Source organism: Lepisosteus platostomus, chromosome 26 (genome assembly GCF_059453375.1).
Source record: "Lepisosteus platostomus isolate fLepPlt1 chromosome 26, fLepPlt1.hap1, whole genome shotgun sequence".
Taxonomy (NCBI): Eukaryota; Metazoa; Chordata; class Actinopteri; order Semionotiformes; family Lepisosteidae; genus Lepisosteus; species Lepisosteus platostomus.
In genome coordinates this window covers 6,723,992-6,747,610 of record NC_142636.1, presented here as the reverse complement: position 1 = coordinate 6,747,610, position 23,619 = coordinate 6,723,992, and the positions used below count along the sequence as shown (strand labels likewise).

The 23,619-nt window shown below is 44.7% G+C and overlaps 1 protein-coding gene and 1 pseudogene across 2 annotated transcripts; both read left to right on the top strand.

Annotated features, from left to right (window-relative positions):
* Positions 1 to 7,365: 7,365 nt before the first annotated feature.
* Positions 7,366 to 8,797, top strand: LOC148639855 (tubulin alpha-3 chain-like; annotated as a pseudogene).
* A 3,314-nt stretch (positions 8,798 to 12,111) lies between these two features.
* Positions 12,112 to 22,998, top strand: LOC148639854 (membrane-spanning 4-domains subfamily A member 4A-like). 2 transcript variants are annotated; one of them, XM_088620363.1, is made up of 7 exons: positions 12,112 to 12,351; positions 15,440 to 15,642; positions 16,443 to 16,553; positions 17,257 to 17,313; positions 18,590 to 18,748; positions 20,043 to 20,156; positions 21,685 to 22,998. In XM_088620363.1, the coding sequence occupies exons 2-7, from the start codon at positions 15,463 to 15,465 to the stop codon at positions 21,793 to 21,795; spliced, it is 732 nt and encodes a 243-aa protein (XP_088476489.1). In that variant the 5' UTR covers positions 12,112 to 12,351; positions 15,440 to 15,462; the 3' UTR covers positions 21,796 to 22,998. The 2 variants fall into 2 exon arrangements, with proteins under 2 accessions (XP_088476489.1, XP_088476490.1); XM_088620364.1 differs by lacking the exon at positions 12,112 to 12,351 and adding an exon at positions 12,378 to 12,521.
* The last annotated feature ends 621 nt before the right edge of the window (positions 22,999 to 23,619 follow it).

The following is a 23,619-nucleotide window of genomic DNA, read 5'->3' as shown; positions in this document are numbered from 1 at the left end:
TTACTTTTTCTAATAAAAAAATCAATTTGAACTCTCTAGTTTTTATTAAATGTCATAGTAAACTTTTAAACAGTTGCAGAGAAACAAGCTATTTCTCTTCCAAAATGGCAAACAAGGAAGAAACAAAATATAGCCCTCTTTTAAAAAAAAGTTTTTTTTTTTCATTTTAACACAACAAAAGTCTTAACATCTGAGGACAAAATGAAGACATCACAACTTAGGAGAAGTCCCCCTTGGTTGCAAACATGATCAATGTTAACGAAACATTTTCAAATATAATGAAACAAGTTAAACATTGTTATTTCTCATGGCCATCAAAACAGCCCCACCCACATACAAAAAAAAAAACCCTTTTCAAGCTCAGTTCAAAACATCTACCGGTAATGCGTGGAATGAAGGAAAACATGTAGGCCTGTGTTTGTTTACACAGTCTGAGTAACGAGCAGAACGAAATCCCTGACAATTTCTGGAATTTTCAGAAATTCCCAGTCAGACCGATATTTTCAGTCTCAAAAAGAGGACATGTTCAGGAAAAAGAGGACATCTGGTCACCCTAAGCAGGACTCAAACACAAAATGGGCACTGTCACCATGCAGCAGTACAAATAAGACCATAAGGTTACAGATAAGAGGCTGTTAGTAGGAGTAATTGATCCAAGGATGTAAATTTCATCCAGCTGTTTCTTGAAAGGAGCCAGGGGATCAGCTTCAACAATACAGTATGACTCCCAAAACCCTTTGGGCAAACTCTAGGTTGTAGCCTCATTAAAGTAGAGTGAAGACTCCATAAAAAAACATTGTTTTCCCACTTTTTTTCCTTCTCTGAATGGAAATTGCTTCTCTTTGTTTATTTACAACACACAGGCTTGTGTAGCTTAGACAAAAGCTTTCTAACCTACACATAAAATGTACTGTAAGATACCAGTATAATCCATAATCTAACCATTATCTAACACAGGCTTGTGGAGGAGCCCGAACCTTTATCTACATACTGTAATGTACAGTATATGGATTGATTAGGCACAGGTTGTTTAGAAGTGGGAATGGTTAATCTTGTGCAGGGATGTATAAAATGAAAAAACTTGCCCTGGGAAATCGGTTGAATGCTTGTAGCTTTCATGGCTGTACTGGAGTGCAGTTCTACAACAGCTGACGTGAAAAAAGGAAAGCTTCAGGCTGAACAAAAGCCTAATGTTTCTCCACATTCCACACAGCATGTCAGACAATGATCTGAGCTCCATGACAAGGCATGTTTGGCAGAGCCGGAACATGACCTGTACAATGACCTGTACAGCTGTCTGGCGCTGGGCCCAGTCCGCTCTCCAAGTCTAGCTGCAGCTGCAGTTCACGATCAGTTTACTGGAAAACAAACGTTCGGAATTTGGAAGGAGACCAAAGGGGCCATCTGCCTTGTTACAAAGTTTACTGTTCGGACCTCTGAAATATTTTGTAGGCTTTGGATGGGAAAAAAAAGGAGCTTTGTAGTGTTCACAGCTCAAGCTGCTTAACCCCAGAGGAAACTGGGGCTGCTGGATGACGTTTTATCTCCCAGTCTTTAACCTCTGTAGTTGTCAAAGAATTTTAGTTTAGTAGGTGAGCTTAGCCAACAGGCTTTACGTACACTCAAAGTGTTCAAGTTTTTTCAAGTAGCTCCCCAGGAATATGCAGTATAGTGCCTGTATATACTGTAGTCTACACAAACCTTCCACACTACCATATTTAATGGCCTAAAAGGAAGACATAAAATCAGAATGTATTTGATCTTTATCGACACATTGCATCACACAGCCTCCTGGGGGAAAACACAGCCTCAAACACTCTGAACTGTAACCGAAAAAGTGAAAAACTAGAACAATGGACAAATCCCAGATGAAATACTGTGCCTCTTGGGGTTCCGAGAAAAGCTTTAGTTAGATTGTTCGAGGACTTTCTCTGCTGTCCATTATGCCACTAGCAACAAAATGTGTTTTGAATATATTTGCTTGGTTACAAAGTGTTCAGAAACAAACAAAGCTATAAACCTTCTGAACTGTGACCTTCCAGGACTGATATAACAAATAAATCCAGGATGCAATTACATCCCAAATATCAAGGCCTGTTTAAGCATTTAAATAAACAAAGGCACTCAGTTATATCCATCATGGCACAATAAATACCTCATTTAAATCGGTCTGAAACTCACTTCCCAGAAGGCCTTCTTTCTTCTTGTTTCTTTTTCCTACTTGAGGACTCAAACATAGGCCTAATTATTTTCTCAGTTAGAGAGGAGCAAGTGCAACAAATTGGCACATGTAGTGTAGAGCTCTACACTAACCACAGGATGGTCTCCAGTTAGTACTCTGCATTTAGGTATTAACATGCAAATGACCCTGTTACGACCCCAGGTGTCGAGGGGGAAAGGGGTGTAACGTTAAGGATGGGTTTGGATGCAGGAGGGTTTCTGGTGAGGGAAGCGTGACCACAAAATGTCAGTGCAAAAGTGATTACCAAGTGAAAGTGAATAAGGAACTGGTACTGTACGTATTTACAGGACACATGTCACAATCGCTACTCCTCATCTTAAGGGCCCTCCAGCCCTTCCTAGTTCTGACCCATTACCTGCACCTGTTTCTGATTTCCGTTCCCCCTTAAAAGCCAGACGCAGACGTCACCCGAGGTTCCTCATTGAACCCCGTTTCGTGAGAGCCCTGGTCCTGCTGCGTCTGGCTCCGTTATGATTTTAACCTTCTGTTCCTGATTCCCTGCCCCGCCGGTCCCGACCCGGTTCCCGTGTTTTAACCCCCGGATGGATCGCCTGGCTATGGACTCTCGCTTCTGTCCTGGATTACCCGTTTGGACTTCTTCATGGATTGTTCGCCCCGGAATCACCACCCCTGGACACCTGCACCCCTAGGACACGCCCCCTGTCTCCATACCCGTCTCCTGCATGACTGTCTCCCCCGTTTTCCTCACTAATCCAGATCGTGTCGTCTGCGTAGGGCCCGGAAAGAACTGTTCGGGACAACACAAAGAACACACAGGGAAAAGGAACTTGAGCGGTGCCAAAGAAAATAAGCCGGCGGTAGCTAATACAGTGACAGTGGGATCTGACCTAACTAACCAGAACAAAACAGGAAACAAAAAGGTCTTCAGCGTCTTCAAACGCCCTGACTCCCCTACACTGACTACCCCTAACCAGAAAATACAAAATAATAATAAGAAACTTTATTTTATATAGCGCCTTTAAAGGTGGCTTCTCAAAGCACTTTACAGGATGACAACAACAATAAATAAGAAGACTACAACAATAAATAAGAAGAATACACAAGATAAGACACAATTACAATATATAGAGGAGACCGTGGATGGTGGTACTAAGAAAAGCAGAGGGGTGAAGAATGGAACCAGTTCAGTAAAGGCTTTTCTGAAGAACAGGGTTTTGAGTCTGGATGTGAAGGAGTTTAGAGAAGGTGACTCTCTGGGCAGAGAGTTCCAGAGCTTGGGGACATAAGAGGAGAAGGCCCTGTCACCCATACAATGTAGACGGGCTGGGGGGGCAATAAGGAGAGCAGAATTAGAAGAGCGAAGGTTGTGAGGTGGGGAGTAGGGCGATAATAGTTCAGACAGGTACTGAGGTGCCAAGCCATGCAGAGCCTTATAGGTGAGCATGAGGATTTTAAAGTCTACACGGAATTTGACCGGAAGCCAGTGCAAGGACTCCAGGACAGGAGTAATGTGAACACTTGCACTAGACCTGTTCAGGATTCTGGCTGCTGAATTTTGGACATACTGCAGTTTGTTCAGAGTAGATTTAGATACCCCAGCGAGTAGAGCATTACAGTAGTCAATTCGAGAGAACACAAATGTGTTGAAATTAAGAAACAAAGTAACCCCACGACCTTACCTTTACCTTTTCCCCTGGCATACAAGAAGTTCAGTTCACACTACAATATGGGAAACAGGTAATACACAAAGAAATACGCGAGCAGGGAATGGGGTAACAAATGAGCACCGGCAGGTGAAAGGGAAAGTAACAAGCGCTGGCAAGGTCATAACAAAACACAGATAATCAAGATTAATGAAACAAGCCAGCCAGCAAACAAATGAAGCCGAAACTAAGAACAAACACGAGCCGAACTAAATCAAAGTTGACCCTTCTTCTGGCACATAAACTGTTGATCTTGGGTTCTGATTGGCCGGGAGTAGATTGGTGATGACGTCAGCAGCGATGGTGTAATGATGGACCAATGTGGGGGAGGATACCCGAATACAGGAAAAATAAAACACACGCACAGGGACATAATAGACCCATATATAGATTCACAATTATTGGAATCATTTATTTAATTAGTAGAAAAGGTACCTATGAAACTCATCTGGAAGTTAAAAGAATGCTTACAAAGTGACATTGCTTGTGTTTTGTTGCTGCTGAAAATGTATCAGCTGGTATCCTTGACTATAGCTTAAACTGTTTCATTTTAATCTGGATGTAATTCTGAGCTGCAAAAGAGCCTAGCAAAGCCCGAGTCTGGTATGTGCCTGTATTACCCAATTTGTATTTGGATGGCTGTGATTTTTTTTTTCAGTGCGTGGTGACAAACTGGAGGCGATCAATAAATCACTGTCTGCAGCAATAATAATGTCATGTCATGTACCAGACCGTTGTGTACCGTTCGGTGTCGCGGGAAGCCAGAGCCTACCTGCCAAGCAACGAGCGCAAGGCAGGGTGCACCCTGGAGGGGGCGCCAGTCCATCGCAGGGCAAGTGCAAGCCAGTCACACATGGGGACAATCTGGAGGCCACGGTAAAGGCCGAGCTGGGAAATTTGGCTTGGACACCGGGATAACTCCTGGGGATCTTTAAAGACTACCGAGAGTCAGGACCTTGGTTTCACGTCTCATCTGAAAGACGGCGCCCACTACAGTATAGTGTCCCTTCCACTTTACTGGGGCATTAGGACCCACACAGATCGCAGGTTGAGTGCCCCCCACTGGTCCCACTAACACCTCTTCCAACAGCAACCTCAGCTTCCCAGGAGGTCTCTCATCCAGGTGCCGACCAGGCTCAACCCTGCTGAGCTCCAGTGGGTAGGCAGTTGAGAGATGCAGGGTGATATGTCTGCTGGCACAGCAAAAATAATAATAATAATAATAATAATTTCTTGCACATTTATAGTGGTTTTCTGGATAGTCCACCTGGATGATATGATGGCAGCCAGAGTGCACCACTACACTCCCCACACACCAGCTCTCAGTGGGGGGGGAGCAGAGTGATGAAGCCAGTTCAGAGATTGTTAGGAGGCCATGACTAGTAAAGGCCAGGGGAAATTAGGACACCAGGGTAGCAATGTTAAGTGCTCCGACTTTTCATCTTGTTTGGAACGGATTGTGGCAGATTTCCTTATCTGATGCTTGTGTGCTTACGTCAGTCATTATCTGGAAAAGCTTTTTCTTCCTCCTCTGTTCCTTATAAAAGAGGATTTTCTTCCATTGCTTGGTCTAGAAGTTAGTCTTTTGACAGGGATTTAAAGTTGGAGAGTAGAAATGTTTTAATTCAGGTCTTTGAACTCTTCATGGTATTTTCATGGTGTGGCCTTTGAGTTTGTATATATTAAATGCTGCACCCTCCAAACAAGTAATTATTTTCTTGCTCCAGATAGTTGAGTGCTTATTAACTCCCAAACAAGTAAAAACTTGTATTGTCCTTGAGGTTTAGGATAACAAAACTAAAGCATTAAACAGCTGTACACTCCTGTCTTCCCCATTCTATTGAAAATTATCTGCATATTTAATTTAACTGTACAAAAACCCTGCAACCATAATAAATATAGTAGATACAGACCGCATTGTGAAATAGCAACACTAATATGCAAGCAGTCTAGTGATCTCCATATCACCCTGCAACTCACAACTGGCAACCCACCGACGCTCAGCAGGTGTGAGCCTGGTCAGTACCTGGATGGAGACCTCCTGGGAAAAACTAAGGTTGCTGCTGGAAGAGGTGTTAGTGGGGCCAGCAGGGGGCGCTCACCCTGCGGTCCATGTGGGTCCTAATGCCCCAGTATAGTGATGGGGACACTATACTGTAAACAGGCGCCGTCCTTCGGATGAGATGTAAAACCGAGGTCCTGACTCTCTGTGGTCATTAAAAATCCCAGGGTGCTTCTCGAAAAGAACCTGGCCACATTTCCCATTGGCCCTTACCAATCATGGCCTCCTAATACTCCCCCTCTATGAATTGGCTACATTACTCTGCTCTCCTCCCCACTGATAGCTGATGTGTGGTGAGCGTTCTGGCGCACTATGGCTGTTGTCGCATCATCCAGGTGGGGCTGCACACTGGTGGTGGTGGACGGGAGTCCCCATTACCTGTAAAGCGCTTTGAGTGGAGTGTCCAGAAAAGCGCTATATAAGTGTAAGCAATTATTATTATTATTATTATTATCTCTGGGATGCCTGTGACCTGTTTGAACTGAGGCTGCTTGAGATAAATATTCAGTTGCAATACTGGTTTTAAACTGAAGCAGAATAGGCTTTTGGTAAGTTTTTAAAGACTTTAAAGAGTTTGTAAAGATGGTGGGGGATTTTTAAAAAGACAAAGAACCCAAACATGAGATTCCAAAGCTGTATGTTCCATCCATCCCATTGGGTAGTTCTAGTAAATGCTCGGGCTACTGTAAGAACACACAAGTGTTTCAAGACTTTATTTGTGACCAAGGGCATTCCTCTTGCTTTCTGCCTCTACAGAGGGAGTGTATTTCTGTCCACATTGGCCAAGCTGCTGTCCAGTTTGGAAATGCATGCTGGGAGCTCTACTGTCTGGAACATGGAATACGACCAGATGAGACTGTGTTTGCTGTGACTACAGCTGATCCATTGGATTCCTCCTTCAGTACTTTCTCCAGCAAGACTGGGTAAGGCAGGCATGTCCCTAGAGTTCTACACATACTGTAGAACTGGAGCCAACTGTCATAGGTAACGTGGGTTATTTGCTTCAAAGAATCTCAAGCCTACCAATAACAAGAGATCCTTTAATGATCACTTGAAGATTGCCAACATTTTAATTTCAATTTACATTTAGTATTCAAAGGAGAATGGTAGCTTCAATGTTCTTCTGAAGAACTAGTTCAGAAAAATTTGCTATAATTTGAACTTGATCAGTCTGGTTTTCTCCGGTTAGATAAGATCAGAATTGGCAAATATTGCCAGCTACAGTACAGCACCTCAGCTCATCAGTGGGGAAAGGAGGGACACACTACGCCAGTCGCAAGGAAATGATTGATCCACTGCAGGAATACCAGTACGTCATCTGGCCTATCAGATTGATACCAAATTTAAATTGAAACATCTGCCCAAGTGCCCGTTGAGGTGTGTTAAGAATATAGTTGATGGCAACTCTCAAGAAGCTTTCCATGTCTACTTTAGAACAGGTCAGGATTCTGTGACTAGTGTTATTACTTCCTGTACTGGAATGCTAGTTTTTCCATTTGAGTTTCTTCCACTGGCTTTCTTGTCTTTCCTAGTGTACAGGTTTTTGGGGTTTCCTGGTGTTCCACAGCTTTGGAGGTAGACCTGGAGCTGTGGAGCTGGTTAGGGATTCATGTCCCTGTTGATAAGTGGCAAGACAGCCAAGCTGGAGTTCTCAGTCTACCCTGGTCCATGGGTCTCCACTGACCACCCACATCACCCTGGAGCACTCGGACAGCTCCTTCATGGTGGGCAGCGAGGCCGCCTTTGACATCTGCATCAATGTGGCGCGTCCATCATACCACAATTTGAGCCGACTGCAATTCTGCAAGATTTATGTCCAGTGCCCCATCAAAGCGCAAGGAGGCAGGAATAGATTAAACTATCTGAGAAATCAAACACTTTTGGTGCCATATCCCAGAATTCACTTTCCTTTGGTCACTAATGCTCACATCATATCTGCTGAGAAAGCTTACGATGAGCAGCTGTCAGTGCCAGAGATCGCAAATGTTTGTGTTGATCATGCAGACCAGTTTATAAAATGTGATGGCGGGCGTGGAAAGCACAGTACATGGCCTGCTGTCTGCTGTATTGTGGGGATGTGGTGCCCAAGGATGTCAATGCAGCTATTGCAGCTATCCAAAGCAGGAACTCCAGCCAGTTGGTGGACTGGTGTCCCACTGGCTTCCAGGTGGGTTTCTTACTGAGGTGTCTGGAGGAGATCTGGCCAAGCTTGTGCAAGCTGTGTGCATGCTGAGTGACCGCAGAGGCTGCCTGGACCACACATTCGACCTCAAGGGCTTCTGTCCCCTGGGAGATAAATAGAGGAGGGAGAATTCTCTGCAGCCAGGGAAGATATGGCTGCCTTGGTAAAGGACTAGGAGGGTGTAGGAGCAGACTCATTCCAATTCCAGGACTTAGTGTGACACCACCTGATTTCAAATGTGATTCATGTACTTCTGAATCTGCTGCTGAAAATGTAAACAGAGAGGAAGGTGAAAATGCACGTTTGCACGGCGTCGGTTTTAAGAGTAGTTCTGCTTCAGGGTTGTGGAGGAAAATTGTGCACAGAAGGAAACAGAAGCCACAGGGCACCACTGTGAATCCAGCTAAAAGCTGCATTTACTCTGCTATGGCGTCCATCTTATCGTTCCTGTACTCCCTTGTTTTCATCCTTTGAACAAGGGTATAACAACCCCTGTATGACAGCACGACCATTAGTACTTCATCAATGGAAAATTAAAATTTCAGATTCTTTTTCTTGTTTGAAATGTGTTATTCATAAATCTGGCTTTATGCTTCTGGTGCTAGACTACTGCTGAAAACTGCTCAGAAATGTTGGAGCACCGGTGAATGTTTCAGCACTCTGAGCTGTGCTACTGTCGTTTCCTCTCGCTCAGAGACAGTTTTTTCACACACAAGTGAAATACTGCAATACTTAATCATGTATCCCTTCGCCAGTAAGTGAATTTACAGTAACAGAAGTCAGTTTAACCCAAACAGTACTCCCCTTTATCATACTGCAGGGTGGCAAGTCTGAATGCGGTGTGATTGCTGCCTCTTCAATCTGGATTCAATTTCAAACTGTGATACCTTGTAGGTGGAGTTTGCATGGTCTTCCCATGTTCCTTTGGGTATCCTCTGGATTCTTCTGGACTCTCCAGTTTCCTCTGTCCTGCTATAGCTTTTGAACCAATAAATACCAATACACATCTGTGATCATTAACTTAAAGTACTTACCACCATTAATTTGTGATACCTAATTTTTTGTATTTTCTTCATTGCTAGCAGTATAACAGTATAGCGTATACTGTGACATACTGTAAAGTACTGTAGCTTTCTTAATCCACTGGACAAGCACAGTACATTATAATGTCCTTTCTCTGGTCTTACACCTGTTCTGTTCTTGGGCCAGCAGACCTGTCTTTCCAGTGCAGGTTACACAAGTCATTTCCAATGACTGGTGCTGTTTATACATGTGCAGATTCCTCACTGGTTATCGTGGTCATTTTTGGAGGATGACTTTCTTTATGTTTTTGTCCTGTTTTAATCAGTTATATTTCGAATTATCTGGAGAATAACTACAATAAGGCAGCACTGTGGTCAGCATTGCTGCCTCGCCGCTGTAGGGCCCTGGGGCCAATTCCTGGGGTGCTGTCTATGTGGAGTCTGTATGTTCTCCCTGTGCTCACACATGTTTTCTCCAGGTGCTCCGGTTTCCTCCCAAAGATATACTGTAGTTTAACAGGCTTCTGGAAAAACCGGTTCTGGTGTGAGTGTGTGTCTGTGATGGACTGGTGTCCCTGCCTTGTGCCCGTTGCTTGCTGGGATAGGCTCCAGCGTCCCCTGTGACTCCCTCCTGAATAAAGTCGTTAGAAAATGGATGGTTAGATGGATGAAGCTCCTTGAATTGAGTCTTTGCATGAAAGTAATCTCACAGATGTTGACCCCTTAATGCAGAATTATTGGATCTTTTTTACTGGTTATGTTACTAAACGTAACTAAACGTTACTACGTTACCAGCCAGCAGCCATCTCACTCTGCAACTCCCAGCTGGCAGCCTCACTGAAGCTCAGCAGGTGTGAGCCTGGTCAGTACCTGGATGGGAGACTCCTGGGAAAAACTAAGGTTGCTGCTGGAAGAGGTGTTAGTGGGGCCAGCAGGGGGTGCTCACCCTGCGGTCCGTGTGGGTCCTAATGCCCCAGTATAGTGACGGGGACACTATACTGTAAACAGGCACCGTCCTTTGGATGAGACATAAAACCGAGGTCCTGACTCTCTGTGGTCATTAAAAATCCCAGGGTGTTTCTCAAAAAGAGTAGGGGTGTAACCCTGGCGTCCTGGCCAAATTTCCTATTGGCCCTTACCAATCATGGCCTCCTAATAATCCTAATATTGGAGCACTCCGCTCTCCTCCCCACTGAGAGCTGGTGTGTGGGGAGCGTTCTGGCGCACTATAGCTGCCGTTGCATCATCCAGGTGGGGCTGCACACTGGTGGTGGTGGAGGGGATCCCCATTACCTGTAAAGTGCTTTGAGTGAAGTGTCCAGAAAAGAGCTATATAAGTGCAAGCTATTATTATTATTATTATTATTATTAAACAATCTAAAGGGTTTAAGATCTCTATTCCCCTGTAATGGGTTCTTTATATCTCCTAGAACCACCAGTGCACCCATAGACCAGACAAGATGATATCCTACGTACAGTAATTACACTTTGTATTACGGAACACCAGTCTCCCCATCCCACAGGACCCACAACAGTTTCTATAGCTGCCTTCCCAACACACAGAACACATAGCACAACTCATCTACAAGAGGCACTGCACGCGCAGCAAGTAACTGTACAAGAACAACAGGAACCCCAGTTTCACAAACCCAGTGTCCCAGAGCAGAAGTCCGGCAGCATCCTGGTGTGTCTGGTGTGACTCCTACCTGCTGCCACAGCAAAGAAACTCTGTCTCCTCCTCCCTCCTCTTCAGTCCTGGCCGACCCAAACACTGTAGTCCCTGATGTCCCGGTCCTCCCCACCTCCAGCCTCAGGGCCTTTGCCCTGCTGCTCTCTGTCAAGTCCCTGGTGTTGGAAACTCCCCCTGCAAAACTCAGCCCTGCAATCTCTGTCCCCCACGATATTTCCCTCTCAGAACCTCTTCTCACTCAGAACCAGGGAGGAGGTGTCTTGGTCTGGTCTGATGTCTTGGGTGTGGGCACAGCAAGCTGCTCAGGGGTCTTTGGTGAACAGGCTATATGCCCAGATGCCCTGGTGCATTCCTGCCCTGTTCTACCCCTGCCACCTGTGGTCTCACGCCCTGATTTTGTCACTCTGTGACAGATTAGAAAATAGGACAAAAGATATGCAATGCGTGCTGGGGGATTTTGTAGAGTACCACACGAATCCTGTAACGTGTGGAATCAAATCCAGAATATTGATTTGCAATATTTGAGCCGTATTAAACATTGTAGCGTTTACAGGTTCTTCTCAGAAGAGAGGACCAGTGGAGACGCGATTAACAAACCAAGCGATAGCTTTATTCTTTTACAACCAAAAAACCAAACACAGGATATACACACACATGAGGAGACTGACGGAACACATGTTTAGGGTGGTAATTACTTAACAACACGCTATACACTTACTGTATAAGACTACACAGGACACTAGAACTACTATGACATTATTTACACAGGTACTGTAGGGTCAGCCGCTGGTCATCGTGCTGACCCTCAGACTCTCCCCGACTACAACTAACAACCTGCCCAGCGGTAGTATGAGCGCTTAGGGTCGCTTCCTCCTCACCACCAGGCGAGGGCGTTACAATATTTTAAAGCGCTACATCACAGCAATCAACGCTCTGTTTGCATTCTGTGCAAACGAATTATCCCAAATAACCGGAGAATACACTGATATACAACTAACTGGTCATTACACCTAACTAAGTACAATTTTTTTTTCCGATCTGAAAACGTTGCTGGCCCGAAATTTGATTCACTTTGTCGTTAAAAAGCCAAAACGCAACGAAACGTCGCAGCTCATCCAGATTTCCAAGCGTACTGTACGCGAGTCCGCCTCTGATCATTAAATGACCCGGTTTGCTCGCAGATCTGTGCTTTAAAGTGACTTGGTCGCCGCCAGATCGACCTGTACTTCTTGCGCAAATCGCTCCGGGAACTGGCAGCCTAACGAAACCGTAACTGCGAACTGCGAGGAGGCACAGTTGGTCAATTTTGTGTAAGCGGCGTGACTGTGATGTGTGTCTTCGGTGAAGGGTGTTAAAACCTTCAGTTGGAGGACTAGACACGCCTCCGTCGTGCCTTCGGAATAGAGGGGGAAATCAGAAGGGCTGGGATTGAAATTCACGAAACACAACACTGAGAGGAAGAGAGAAAGCGGTAGGACACAGGAGCGAAGTGAGTGAAAATAAAGACACAGCTGTTATTGATTCTCGTTTAGAGAAGGGTCTCGATAAAAATATTTAACTGTTTAGTTCTGCGTTATGGGTCCAGGTTTTAACACGGGCGAGGTTTTTCCCACTAACTCTGGAAAAGTGTCGGTTACAATGATCGGAGCGAGACTGTAGGTTTGTACTGTGCCATTCTACAAATTTTACAATGTTAGTACAGTATTATGGGGTTTTGTTAATGCAGGAATAATAATGAGAGCAACAACGTAACGGTAGAACAGAGTTTTCTTCTTCTGCTAACAAGTATGAAAACTGCATGTCTCGACGCAGACGAATACCAAACACCCACCATCGTATAAATAATCGCTACGGTTTTAAATGGTTTGATGTGGTAAGTGGACCAGCACAACAGATAGATACAGTGCGTGGCAGACATTCGGTTAAAAGCTCATGTAACCGAAATTAAATTAAGAAATACGTTATAGTCAGGGCTAACACACTGTTGGCAGGAGACTAATACAGTGGGGGGTATGGTAATCAAAAAAACTTCAGAACAGGAAACATTTGCGAGTAGTTATTTTGTCAGCAGTAGTGTAGAAGCAGTAAATACTTTAAGCTTCTCTGTTTAGGGACAGCACTTTGCATATTTTATTCTAATTTCATTGCTTGTTTTTAGCAGTACCACGTTGAACCCTCATCACATCTCTAAGCCAGATCCCATGACCAGCGTTCCGGTGTCCGATGATGGTTTTTGTTCCCATTGAACTTTAATTTGTTTTCAAGTGTTAGATTCAGAAGCAGTTTGAAAAGGGTCTCTTTGGGAACAGAGAATAGTCGTGATCAAATTATTACTTCGTTAAAACAACTGGAAGTCCATCTGGATTGAAAGGTTGAAAGGTGAAAGGACGGGGGTTATCGTGTGTATGATTGGGAAACTCTGCTCTAAGTATGCACCGACATGCTGCGACAGGTTGTTGTAGCATGTGTTGCTGGTGGCAGTACATGAACAGTAGGTGTTACATCGGCCACATTTACAGAGCAATGTTGCAGTGTTTTGCCTGGGGATTGTGTGGTGTATGCTGCATAAGACTTTAAATTGAGGGCCTGAATACCTGGTCATTAAAGATCTCATGCCTTTGTAACAGTAGTAGTGTGAACCCGTGTCCTCGCTAAATTTCGCTTTGTCTTTGCTTGATCTGACCTTTCTAAACTGATGGGAAACAATATTATATCTCACTTCTGCTGCTGCAGATTAACTGACGCATGTCATCTCACTGTATATGATAATAATAATAATAATAATAATAATAATAATAATAATAATAATTGCTTACACTTATATAGCGCTTTTCTGAACACTCCACTCAAAGCGCTTTACAGGTAATGGGGATCCCCTCCACCACCACCAGTGTGCAGCCCCACCTGGATGATGCGACGGCAGCCATAGTGCGCCAGAACGCTCCCCACACACCAGCTCTCAGTGGGGAGGAGAGCAGAGTAATGAAGCCAATTCAGAGATGGGGATTATTAGGAGGCCATGACTGGTAAGGGCCAATAGGAAATTTGGCCAGGACACTGGGGTTACACCCCTACTCTTTTCAAGAAACGCCCTGGGATTTTTAATGACCACAGAGAGTCAGGACCTCGGTTTGACGTCTCATCCGAAGGACGGCGCCTGTTTACAGTATAGTGTCCCCATCACTATACTGGGGCATAAGGACCCACACGGACTGCAGGATGAGCGCCCCCTGCTGGCCCCACTAACACCTCTTCCAGCAGCTGGTACTCCCATCCAGGTTCTGACCAGGCTCACACCTGCTGAGCGTCAGTGGGGCTGCCAGCTGGGAGTTGCAGGGTGAGATGGCTGCTGGCTACGTGACCAGCAGCCAGCACTTCAGCAGATGGCTGAGGTGGCACCCTTCTATACTGTATGTAATGCGTTTTTGGAAGAAAACCACCATATACAGTACATGCAAGCCATCTTTACAATTTTATGCAACTTCGATGTATTTGATTTGCACTGTGTAGCACTGTTTTGTGTCACGATCGTAGACCCCTCCCCTTAAGGGCGCTCCAGCCCTTCCTTGTTTTTTACTTCACTCCCGCACCTGCTCCCTGTTCCAGCCCCCTTTTCAGTTCCCCTTAAAAGCCAGACTCTGACGCTATTCCGGGCTCTGCTCTGGTTTCCATACCAGGCGAGTCTGGGACCAGGCACTGCCTAAGGTTTTAGTTCCTGTTCCTGTTCCTGTGCCCGTCCGGACCCGGTTCTTGTTTTTATCTTGTCTGTCTTGTATGGATCGCCTGGCTTTGGACTTTTGCCCCGTTTTTGGACTCAGTTTTGGACTGTTTGCCTCGGCCACACCTCCCCCGAACACCAGCGCACCATGGACACGCCCCCCGTCTTCATTCCCGACTCCCGCATGCTGTTTTGATTCGTGTCTTTGTTTTCATTTTGCTTCCTGATCGTCATCTCCAAAGTTACCGTATAGAAGCAGGACAAGACTCTGTACACAAGAAGCCGAGTTCATGTCACGATTGTAGTCCCTCCCCCTTAAGAGCGCTCTGGTTCTTTCACTTTGTTCCAGCCTTCTATTCAACCCACCTTAAAAGACAGACGCTCACTCTGTTCCAGGCTCTGCATTGGTTCCTGTACCAGGCGAGTGCAGGACCTGGAGCGCCTGGTCCCATCAAGTTTTTATTTGCTGTTCCTGTTCCTAATTCCCTTTGTCTTCGTCTCAGATGGACCGCCCGGCTCTGGGCTTTCGCCTTGTCTCGGATTTCCCTTTGGCCTCAGTTTTGGACTGTTTGCCTAGGCCACACCTCCCCCGAACACCAGCGCACCATGGACACGCCCCCTGTTTTCATTCCTGACCCCTGTATGCTTTTTTCCCTGTGTTTCCTCACTCTACCCCGGATTGTGTCGTCTGCATAGGGTCCGGAAAGAACACCTCCCTGACAATTTGCTTTGCAGTTTTTGTGTTTCTACCTGTGTTCCGTTTGCCCCTGGGAGTGCATCTGCAAAGCACACGAACAGTGAAATCCTTGTGGGCCGGCTGGCTGCTTTCCCTGCCCCCTCACTCTCTGTCTCTGTGCAGGAAGTCCACACCACCTGCCGGACATGGCCAGCTCTGTCAGTACCGCCGGTGGGCTGGTGATCTCCACCCAGGTGTATCCAGCCGGTCAGGCCCCTGTGCCCTCTCCTGGCCTGCAGGCTCAGTGGTTGCCAGCCCCCACTTCCCTCTCCCAGGATTCTGCAGAGCTGAAGAAGCACCTGCGAGGAGAGCCCAAGGCTCTGGGGGTGAGCCCTTTCAGCCATTTTCAGATTGGGTTTTACAGGCCTGTTCCTGTTCCTCATGCTAGGTGTCGCCTCTCATAACTGATTAAAGCCTCCCGTGTGGGAGCAGAAGTGCTTGTGAATGTGTTTACAATGTGATTGAAACCGCACTCATACTAGGCTCAGAGTGGCAGAAAGGCAGTCATCTGATTGAAGCCCCAAGGAATTGGCCAAGACAACCTACCACCCACCTGGGCAGTTAGGATTGCCATAACCCTCCCACGGGCTAAGCTCCGATGGTCTGACATAGTCAATAGCAATGGGACCACATTTGTTTTAGACTTCACATGAAAGTGAATGTGTTGAATTGATTTATTCATTTGGAATGCAATCCAGGAAGTACCTGGACCTGAGTGTCGTTTTCATGTGCAAGCAAGCAGAGAGAGGAATGTCAACACCCTTTACCATCTAATGGTGTTACTGCTTGCATTATGGCACTCAGACAAAAATGATGTCACATCCAGCTTGCTGTCTAATCAGAATTTGTTACGTTGGTCCTAGCACAAGCACAAGAGCTGTATCTTTTATTTTATGCTGCCGGTATCGTATCAGGACAGCACGGTGACACTGGGGCACGGGGTTCAATGTCTGGGGTGCTGTTTGTGTGGAGTTTGTATGTTCTCCCTGTGCTCACATGGACTTTCTCTGAGTGCTCAGCTATCCTCCCACAGTCCAAAGACCTGTTATTTCCATTTATATTGGAAAAGAGTTCATTTTGAGCTGAGCTGTGCCATTTTTATGATATCGTCTTTCCTTTTCCACAGACGGCCCAGATTATGATTGGCATTTTCAGTGTGCTCCTTGGCATCATACTGTCACACAATGACCCTGTTCTCGCAAGTGAGACTGGAATCGCTTACTGGGGAGGTTTGCTGGTGAGTTGAATTTCTAGTAGTCCATTAAAAGTCTGCTGTTAAAAGCAGAAACATCACCAGGTCACTGATAGTGGCTGGGGCAGGTTTCTCTGGAAGTGGTATCATAGCTTTAAAGTAGGCCTGTGACGTGAGGGCAGCTCTCAGGTGAGATCATATTGCTGGAGAGAGCACAGTGCAAAGCACAATTCCGCTGCACTGACAAACTTACAGTGTACTTTGCTGTACCTACTATTTCAGACTCTCTTCCCCACGTTTCATAACAGCTACTAAGAAGACCCCCCGAAACCTGACTGAGGCTACTAGTACATCATTTAAGTTTCACAGTCAGCAATGACTTGATAAAAATATATTGAGAGCACCTGACTGAACCACAGGAGCAGTGACAATCATGGGAAATGTGTTCATGATCAGCACTACAAGCTGCATACAAGGGACATACTATGTAGGACCCATTGTTATCCTATCCTATGGTCGGAACAAAATTCACACGTCTCTGCATTCCTGACTGTAGCAGTGAGCACTGACACTGCTCTCATTGCAACGTGGGATTAGCGAGATGCGAATACCCACTGTTTATCCTTTTCTTGTGAGCAAAACATTCTCCAAATATCAAAGCAGGACATGCATGCTACAGTACATTAAACCACACATGTTTTTTTAATAAAAAATAATAACGATCTACAAAATTGACTTTTCTCAACAGTACATTATTTCTGGGGCTCTCTGTGTCGCTGGAGAAAACACTCTCAGAATGTCTGTGGTGAGTGCTTATTTGTTATTCCTATTGAAAACCCAGTTGCTATACACTAGGACTGTCCAGTGGGTTAAGATTGTCCTGATATTCTGCTGAAATCTGGCCTGGATGGTTATCTGATTAGTCACCAATACACTTTCTGCACAGTGGCTGTTTCTGCATTCAGTCCAACACATGGGGAAGCAGGAGAATTTAAGACAGACAGTGGCTCAACAAAGCAAAGGGAGGGTCTGATAACAGTGGGAGCACAATTGTCTCTCAGTGAACTGGCTTCACCAGCAAGAACTGTTAGTGACATTCTAGGAACTGAAGCATCAAAGACATTAAAAGCAAACTGTAAAGTCATATGCACATATTTGTACGAATGTGGCAAATCGCAATGAAGGGCTAATGACAGGTAGTATTTGGCTCTTGTGTTTTTCACTTTATATCACTTGAGTTCCAATGTCTATTACATCTCAGTTGACGTTCGCCAGTTCCTGTACTGCATATTTAGAATAAGGGATGGACCAACCCAGAAGCCATTCAGCTTTTAACCCACCGCAAGCTCAGCAGCGCCTTACAGGGGGGTTAATAATGGTAGGAAGAGAGGCAGTCTCTCAGTGATGTCACCACAAACCTACAGGCAGCTACTGTAGCAAGTTGCAGGAGTCGCTGTTTCACTGGAAGCTGAGACAAGCCTGGCCAATGAACACCAGCAAGCAATCGCTGTCAATGGCAATAGACCTGCAGTATCTGCATTGTGCTTTCCTGTACTTTACTGAGTGAACATTGGAGGGTTTTTTGTCTGCCAATGTATTTCCCCACTGACAAACGGATCATACTGCTGTGTTAATAGTAAATGCCAGCAGCCAGAGTTGGAGGGTTTTGGCAGTTACACAGTTGACTTTCCTGTGTTATACAGGAAACAGTGGTCGACGATAGGGGTTCTGGGCTCTTGCCCAGAGATTAGTCTGTACACATCCTAGATCGTTACGCAGTTGTCATATTTTAAGGACAGGCCTTCTTCTCAGTTTGCTGCTGTAAGAGCCCTGCGTGTAAATGAACAAGCGCCCCCTTGCAAGAACAAGTGTGCTGAATTATATTTTCAAGACGCATGGGAATATTTGAATTAGATTTGACTTTGTATAACTAATACAGAACATATGCAATAATATTAATCCGGACAGTGTTTTAGTTGGCAATTTCCTCTTTGTCTATAAACAGATGGTGTGTGTGTGAAAATTCTGGAATGTTCCAATGTTCTCCTGATTATTTTTTTTTCAAATGTTCTCTTTTTCAGATCAAGGCAGCAGTAGGAATGCATGTCATAAGCTTGGTTATTGCCATCGTTGCAACAGCAATTTATTCGTTGAGCTTTAAAGAGACAGAACCTTGTGTCCAAAAGGAATATCATCATTATTATTATTATTCTGAGTGCTATGATCACAGGAATGCTGTGGTACAGATTTCCATTTCTTTTTTATGAATACTATATTATAATAATATAAATATTGTATGAGTGTTCACAAATGCTCCTCAGGTAAAAATGTTGTCCTTTGTGTTCTTTCTGAAAAAGTCCCTTTTCCTCAATTAATTATAGTTTTACAATTTGCATTTTTACCTATATGGAATTCATTTAGTTTGTACTCATTTGAATACATTGTACTCGATGTAAGTATGCTTACATTATACAAAAATGACTTGATGTGCATGTAAAAAGTAATAACAGGTATTAACTAGCTCCCTTCACGTTTTGTTCCATAACTAAGGATTGACCTCTTCTTATATTAGTGTAGTAGCACAGTATAGCTGCCAGTAATTTCAAAACACACTCACCCCTTGCTATGCAAACGCAATTGGTTCCAAAATTTCTGATTGTAGGCCAACATTTGTACAAGCAACACAGAATTCCCCATTAAAAAAACATGTAAAAGTCTCTGATTCCTTTCAAGTATTCATAACTGGACATCAACCAATTGAGTTTAGGTGCTTTTCTGATGCATTTAAATAGTTTGGCACCATAAATTGCAAAGTACACATAAATAGATAGAATAAATAGAATTTACTAACACTGCAAACTGTTATGTTTAAATGTGATGCGAAGCAGTTATGTGTAGGAATAGAATTTGCCTGATCTCTGTAATACATGTGCACAATACCTCTTAAGGCTTTCATTGGAACACAGGTCAACCAAGTTACTGTCTTGCACGTGCAAGTGTGATTGATTTCAGACTTCAGGCGCTGACTGTGTAGTCGTGTACACCTCTTTGAAAAGACGCTCCTGACTCATCTGAGTGAGGTGACATAGCATCTACATAAAGAGTGTTCTCTTCTCAGATGGGGCAGCTTCACCATGTAATTGTGTCAATTTGGATCACTGTGAAGAGGATTGGGCATTCAGAAGGACCATTTCTTTGTACATTTCATGGGAAAAATATGTTTTGTGAGTGCAGTTAGTGTACAGGGAAACTAGAGAGAGGACTGTAGCAGATGGAAGCTTTCAGCATCTTGCAATAACCACATCATGACACTAATAATGCTTTTCACCTTTGGAAAAAATAATATGACCGACATAGCATACATGCAGCTCACTGTGAAAGAGAATTCCACTATACTGCTACCTGCATGGAGGATTTGGGATTTATCATCTTTCTTGTGCGATACAGTTCCTGTTGAAAATGTAGTGTAACTGAAAAATTGCTACAGTGCACACCAGTGTTAAAGTTCAATATGTACTGTTTTCCTTCCTGTAGCTCTTGCAAAATGGCACAAGTGGGGCCCTGATTTTTTTTACTGTCCTGGAGATTTGCATTGCTGCTTCCATGCTGGCCTTTGGGCTGAAAGATGCGTGCTTCAGAAGTTCAATGGTGAGGAACAGTTATTTATTATTGATACTGCCAGTTGATGGAGCCCCTGCGGTCAGACAAGGTTTGAAGTTGGGCATGCATCTGGACCTCCGGTGTCGGTCCAGAAGAGTGCTACGCTCACTACTTAAAAAATTTACCCCTCACTGCTTGGAGTACAGTATAAATACTCTTGAAAGCACTGGCAAGTGATGTAACCATGCTTATCAATATTTAATATACATTATAATGGCTTTTCCTTGATCTCTTATGTCTTGTATTATTTATGCCTTACTATGATAGACCATCATACAGTATGCCTTAATTTATTGGTTTTATAGGAAACCAAAGATAATATAAGGTCAAAACCACTGTAAAACTTCAAAACTATTTGATAAATTCAGCATGGGGAGCTCTTCTATAGGACATGACTGTCTCATATTACCCAGTGAGACCCTGTTAGACTTCTAAACATGAATACCCACCTTGTGCCTTTAAATCCTGCAGTCTGCTTCCCAGAAAGTGTATGGTCAGGGCTGTTTCTGACAGAGCCCTCCCCCCGCAGTCTGTGTATGGTCAGGGCTGTTTCTCTGACAGAGCCCTTCTCTGCAGTCTGTGTATGGTCAGGGCTGTTTCTCTGACAGAGCCCTCCCCCCGCAGTCTGTGTATGGTCAGGGCTGTTTCTCTGACAGAGCCCTCCTCTGCAGTCTGCGTATGGTCAGGGCTGTTTCTCTGACAGAGCCCTCCTCTGCAGTCTGTGTATGGTCAGGGCTGTTTCTCTGACAGAGCCCTCCCTCCGCAGTCTGTTCTCTGCATAAAGATACTTTTTTCTGCTGTGTGGAAGGGGAGTTTGTTTTCTTGTTGTAAACTTGGGCAATAAGCACTTACAGTATGTCAATAACTTGTCAGGTGCTTCCAGGCCTCTGCTCAGAATATAGGTTGAGTCGCTACCTGACCGTGAGAGAGACGCCCCCAAGGGGGGAGACAATGCCTTTGCACTGCTGGTGTCTCGTGGTTATTAGACATCCAGTGCTGTCTTGCCTTTCTTTACAACAGTGACCCCTACAATCTGCCATGAGCTTAGCAAGGGAAGAACTGCTCCTCCGGTTGGCACATTGTCCTGTTCGCCAAACACTGTCCGCTTCCCAGCATGGCCGCTGGGCAGGCATGCTGGAGGAGCATTCCCATCGCCCCTCGGTTCCTCTGTGCTGCACAGTGGTGATTCCGGGCTGGGCGAGGAGAATGTCAAACAGGAACGGGGAATTCTTCCAAATTGAAAGAGGAGTTTGGTAACTGCTGGGAAAAATCATGATCTCCCACTGTTGGCCACTCCAGTGGTGCAACCAGTGGCGCTGGCAGAAGCGCTTTGAGCACGTCTGTACGAGGGAAACGGATGCGGTCGAGTTGCAGGGATTCTAGATTCGTTGGGAGGAGAGCAGAGGTCCAGGGACAGTGTGGGAAGCGCCTCTCGAACCCGTGATCGCCATCTCTGTGTCCTTCTGCACTGCAATGTCCCTCACGGGATCAATAAAGTATCTATCTTCTTCCACAGCCTTCAGTTGTACTGCAGCAGCCATTGCCATCAGGGACGCCTGCCCGTTCCTCGGACTACTGCCCCCTTGTGGACGATGAAACCGGCATTGCCAGTAGCCACACTATGTAGCTCCTCCAGTGTCCAAACCGCTGAGCAGTAGTAGCACAGGGCCTTGCTGAGCTGCAGGTGTTCAAAGCTCTAATGTGCCAGCCATTACTAACCCTCTTGCTTAGTGCTGATATTGTCAAGGGCTCCCTGTCTCTGTTGGATGATACTGAGATGGAGTGGTCTTGGGAGGGATTGAAAAGTAGATGCACTCTCTGTTTCAGAAATGTTATCTGCTTCTTAGACTTTTCCTCCTGGGGGCCCCATTTGGGACATACAGTAAACTGTGAAGAATTTAGCAATTTACCCTGTTTTTGTGCCTCAGGTCTTTCAATTTCCCTCCTGCTATTCTCCTAAGAAGCTCTGTGTTCAATCCCTCTGCCACTGAATGCAACAGTTCCTGTCTGACTGCTTCCCATTGTTAGCCATTAATACTACACAGTCATTTGTTTTGCACTATGTATCATACTTTGACTAGCTACTGTATATATATCCTGTGTTTATCAACATGCTCCCGTTATTAAGGCCTGCCATGGGATTCCTGACATTTTAGTAAAAGGGTCTGTTTTTCCAGTTTTTCTGAAAACAAAACAGTTCCCAAGCTCCCTGGAATGTCCATCTGTAAAAATGCAGAGACGTGAAGAAACAGCAGGAACATCACAAACGCTGATGTCTGTGTTTCAGCTTAGGGAAGTATTTTATCCTGAATCTTCTGCTCTGCTGTCTTTCACATGCAGACTGCTGTTCCTGTACTATCTTTCTGTGGTTCTGTAATTAACTATGTGCTTTGTGGATTTATAATATATTGTATTCTTATAATTGAAAAATTTACAAGTTGCCAAGGATGAAGGTATCAGCTAAGTTACAGTTGTTCTTAGACGTTCTGGTTCAGATAAATATCAGGTAGCTTCTGCCCACAGCATGACAATGACCCCGAGCAAGCCAGTGCAGCTGATGAGCTCATGAAGTCCAACTCAGTCCGTAGTTTACGTGCTGAAGAAAGATCTGGGACAGAACCCCAAGAACTTCCAACAGCTCAAGTGGCAGCAACAGAAAATCTCAAACGATCCCACCGATAGATTCAAACCTCATGAGCACAAATAGAGATTGCTCGACAATAAAAGAAAAGTTATTCTGACTTTGCGCTCTCACTAAATTTGGAGGGCACTGTATACGAAAGGTGTATTAACGTATAACTCAGAAAATAATAAACACACATTCAAATTCCACTGTCTCTTTGGAATTGTTTTATAAACTTGATTAAAAAAAAACAGATTTTTGTTTGTGCATCCGTTTTGACAGGATCAGATGTAAAATCATTTTTGGTTATCAAATGTGTTTGAAAGTGCATAGAGAAGTTGCATCTCTGCAATGTTACTGAGTAAGTGAGGACTGTTGTACCTAAAGTCTCTGAATGGCCAGAATGATCGGAGTGATTATTTTTTTATTACGATTATTACTTTTATTTCTTAACAGGCAGTTCAGGGATGCATGCCTCCACTGGCCTGGATCTTTCCTTTGGGATTTCTCATCCAGCTTGGGAAAACTCCCAAATGATTTTTCCTAATTAGTTTGTTACTATTTATACTCTTTTTTTTGTCTGGTTAGTAACAAATCTGTCTGTCCTAGCTGGGTTTTAAATTCCCTGGTCTCTTGGTTCCCTAGTTTTCCTGTAGAGGCAAACAGAAGCTTTGATGATCAGAAAGCTGTGCCACTCCCTTCTATATCGTGAGAGGCAAGGCAGTCACCGTCACCTGCCTCATCACATAGCAGTTCAGCTAGCAACGCAACAGCTAGCAAAGCAACGCAACATCTCCTGCTCCACACTCTGGCCCTCCTGTCTGCGTG

Bases quoted from the DNA above. Each gene is read 5' to 3' on its own strand.
- LOC148639854 (XM_088620363.1), top strand. From the start codon at position 15,463: ATGGCCAGCTCTGTCAGTACCGCCGGTGGGCTGGTGATCTCCACCCAG. The intron at 16,554-17,256 runs GTGAGTTGAATT...TTTTCTCAACAG, and splicing joins CTTACTGGGGAGGTTTGCTG to TACATTATTTCTGGGGCTCT. The intron at 17,314-18,589 runs GTGAGTGCTTAT...TCTCTTTTTCAG, and splicing joins ACACTCTCAGAATGTCTGTG to ATCAAGGCAGCAGTAGGAAT.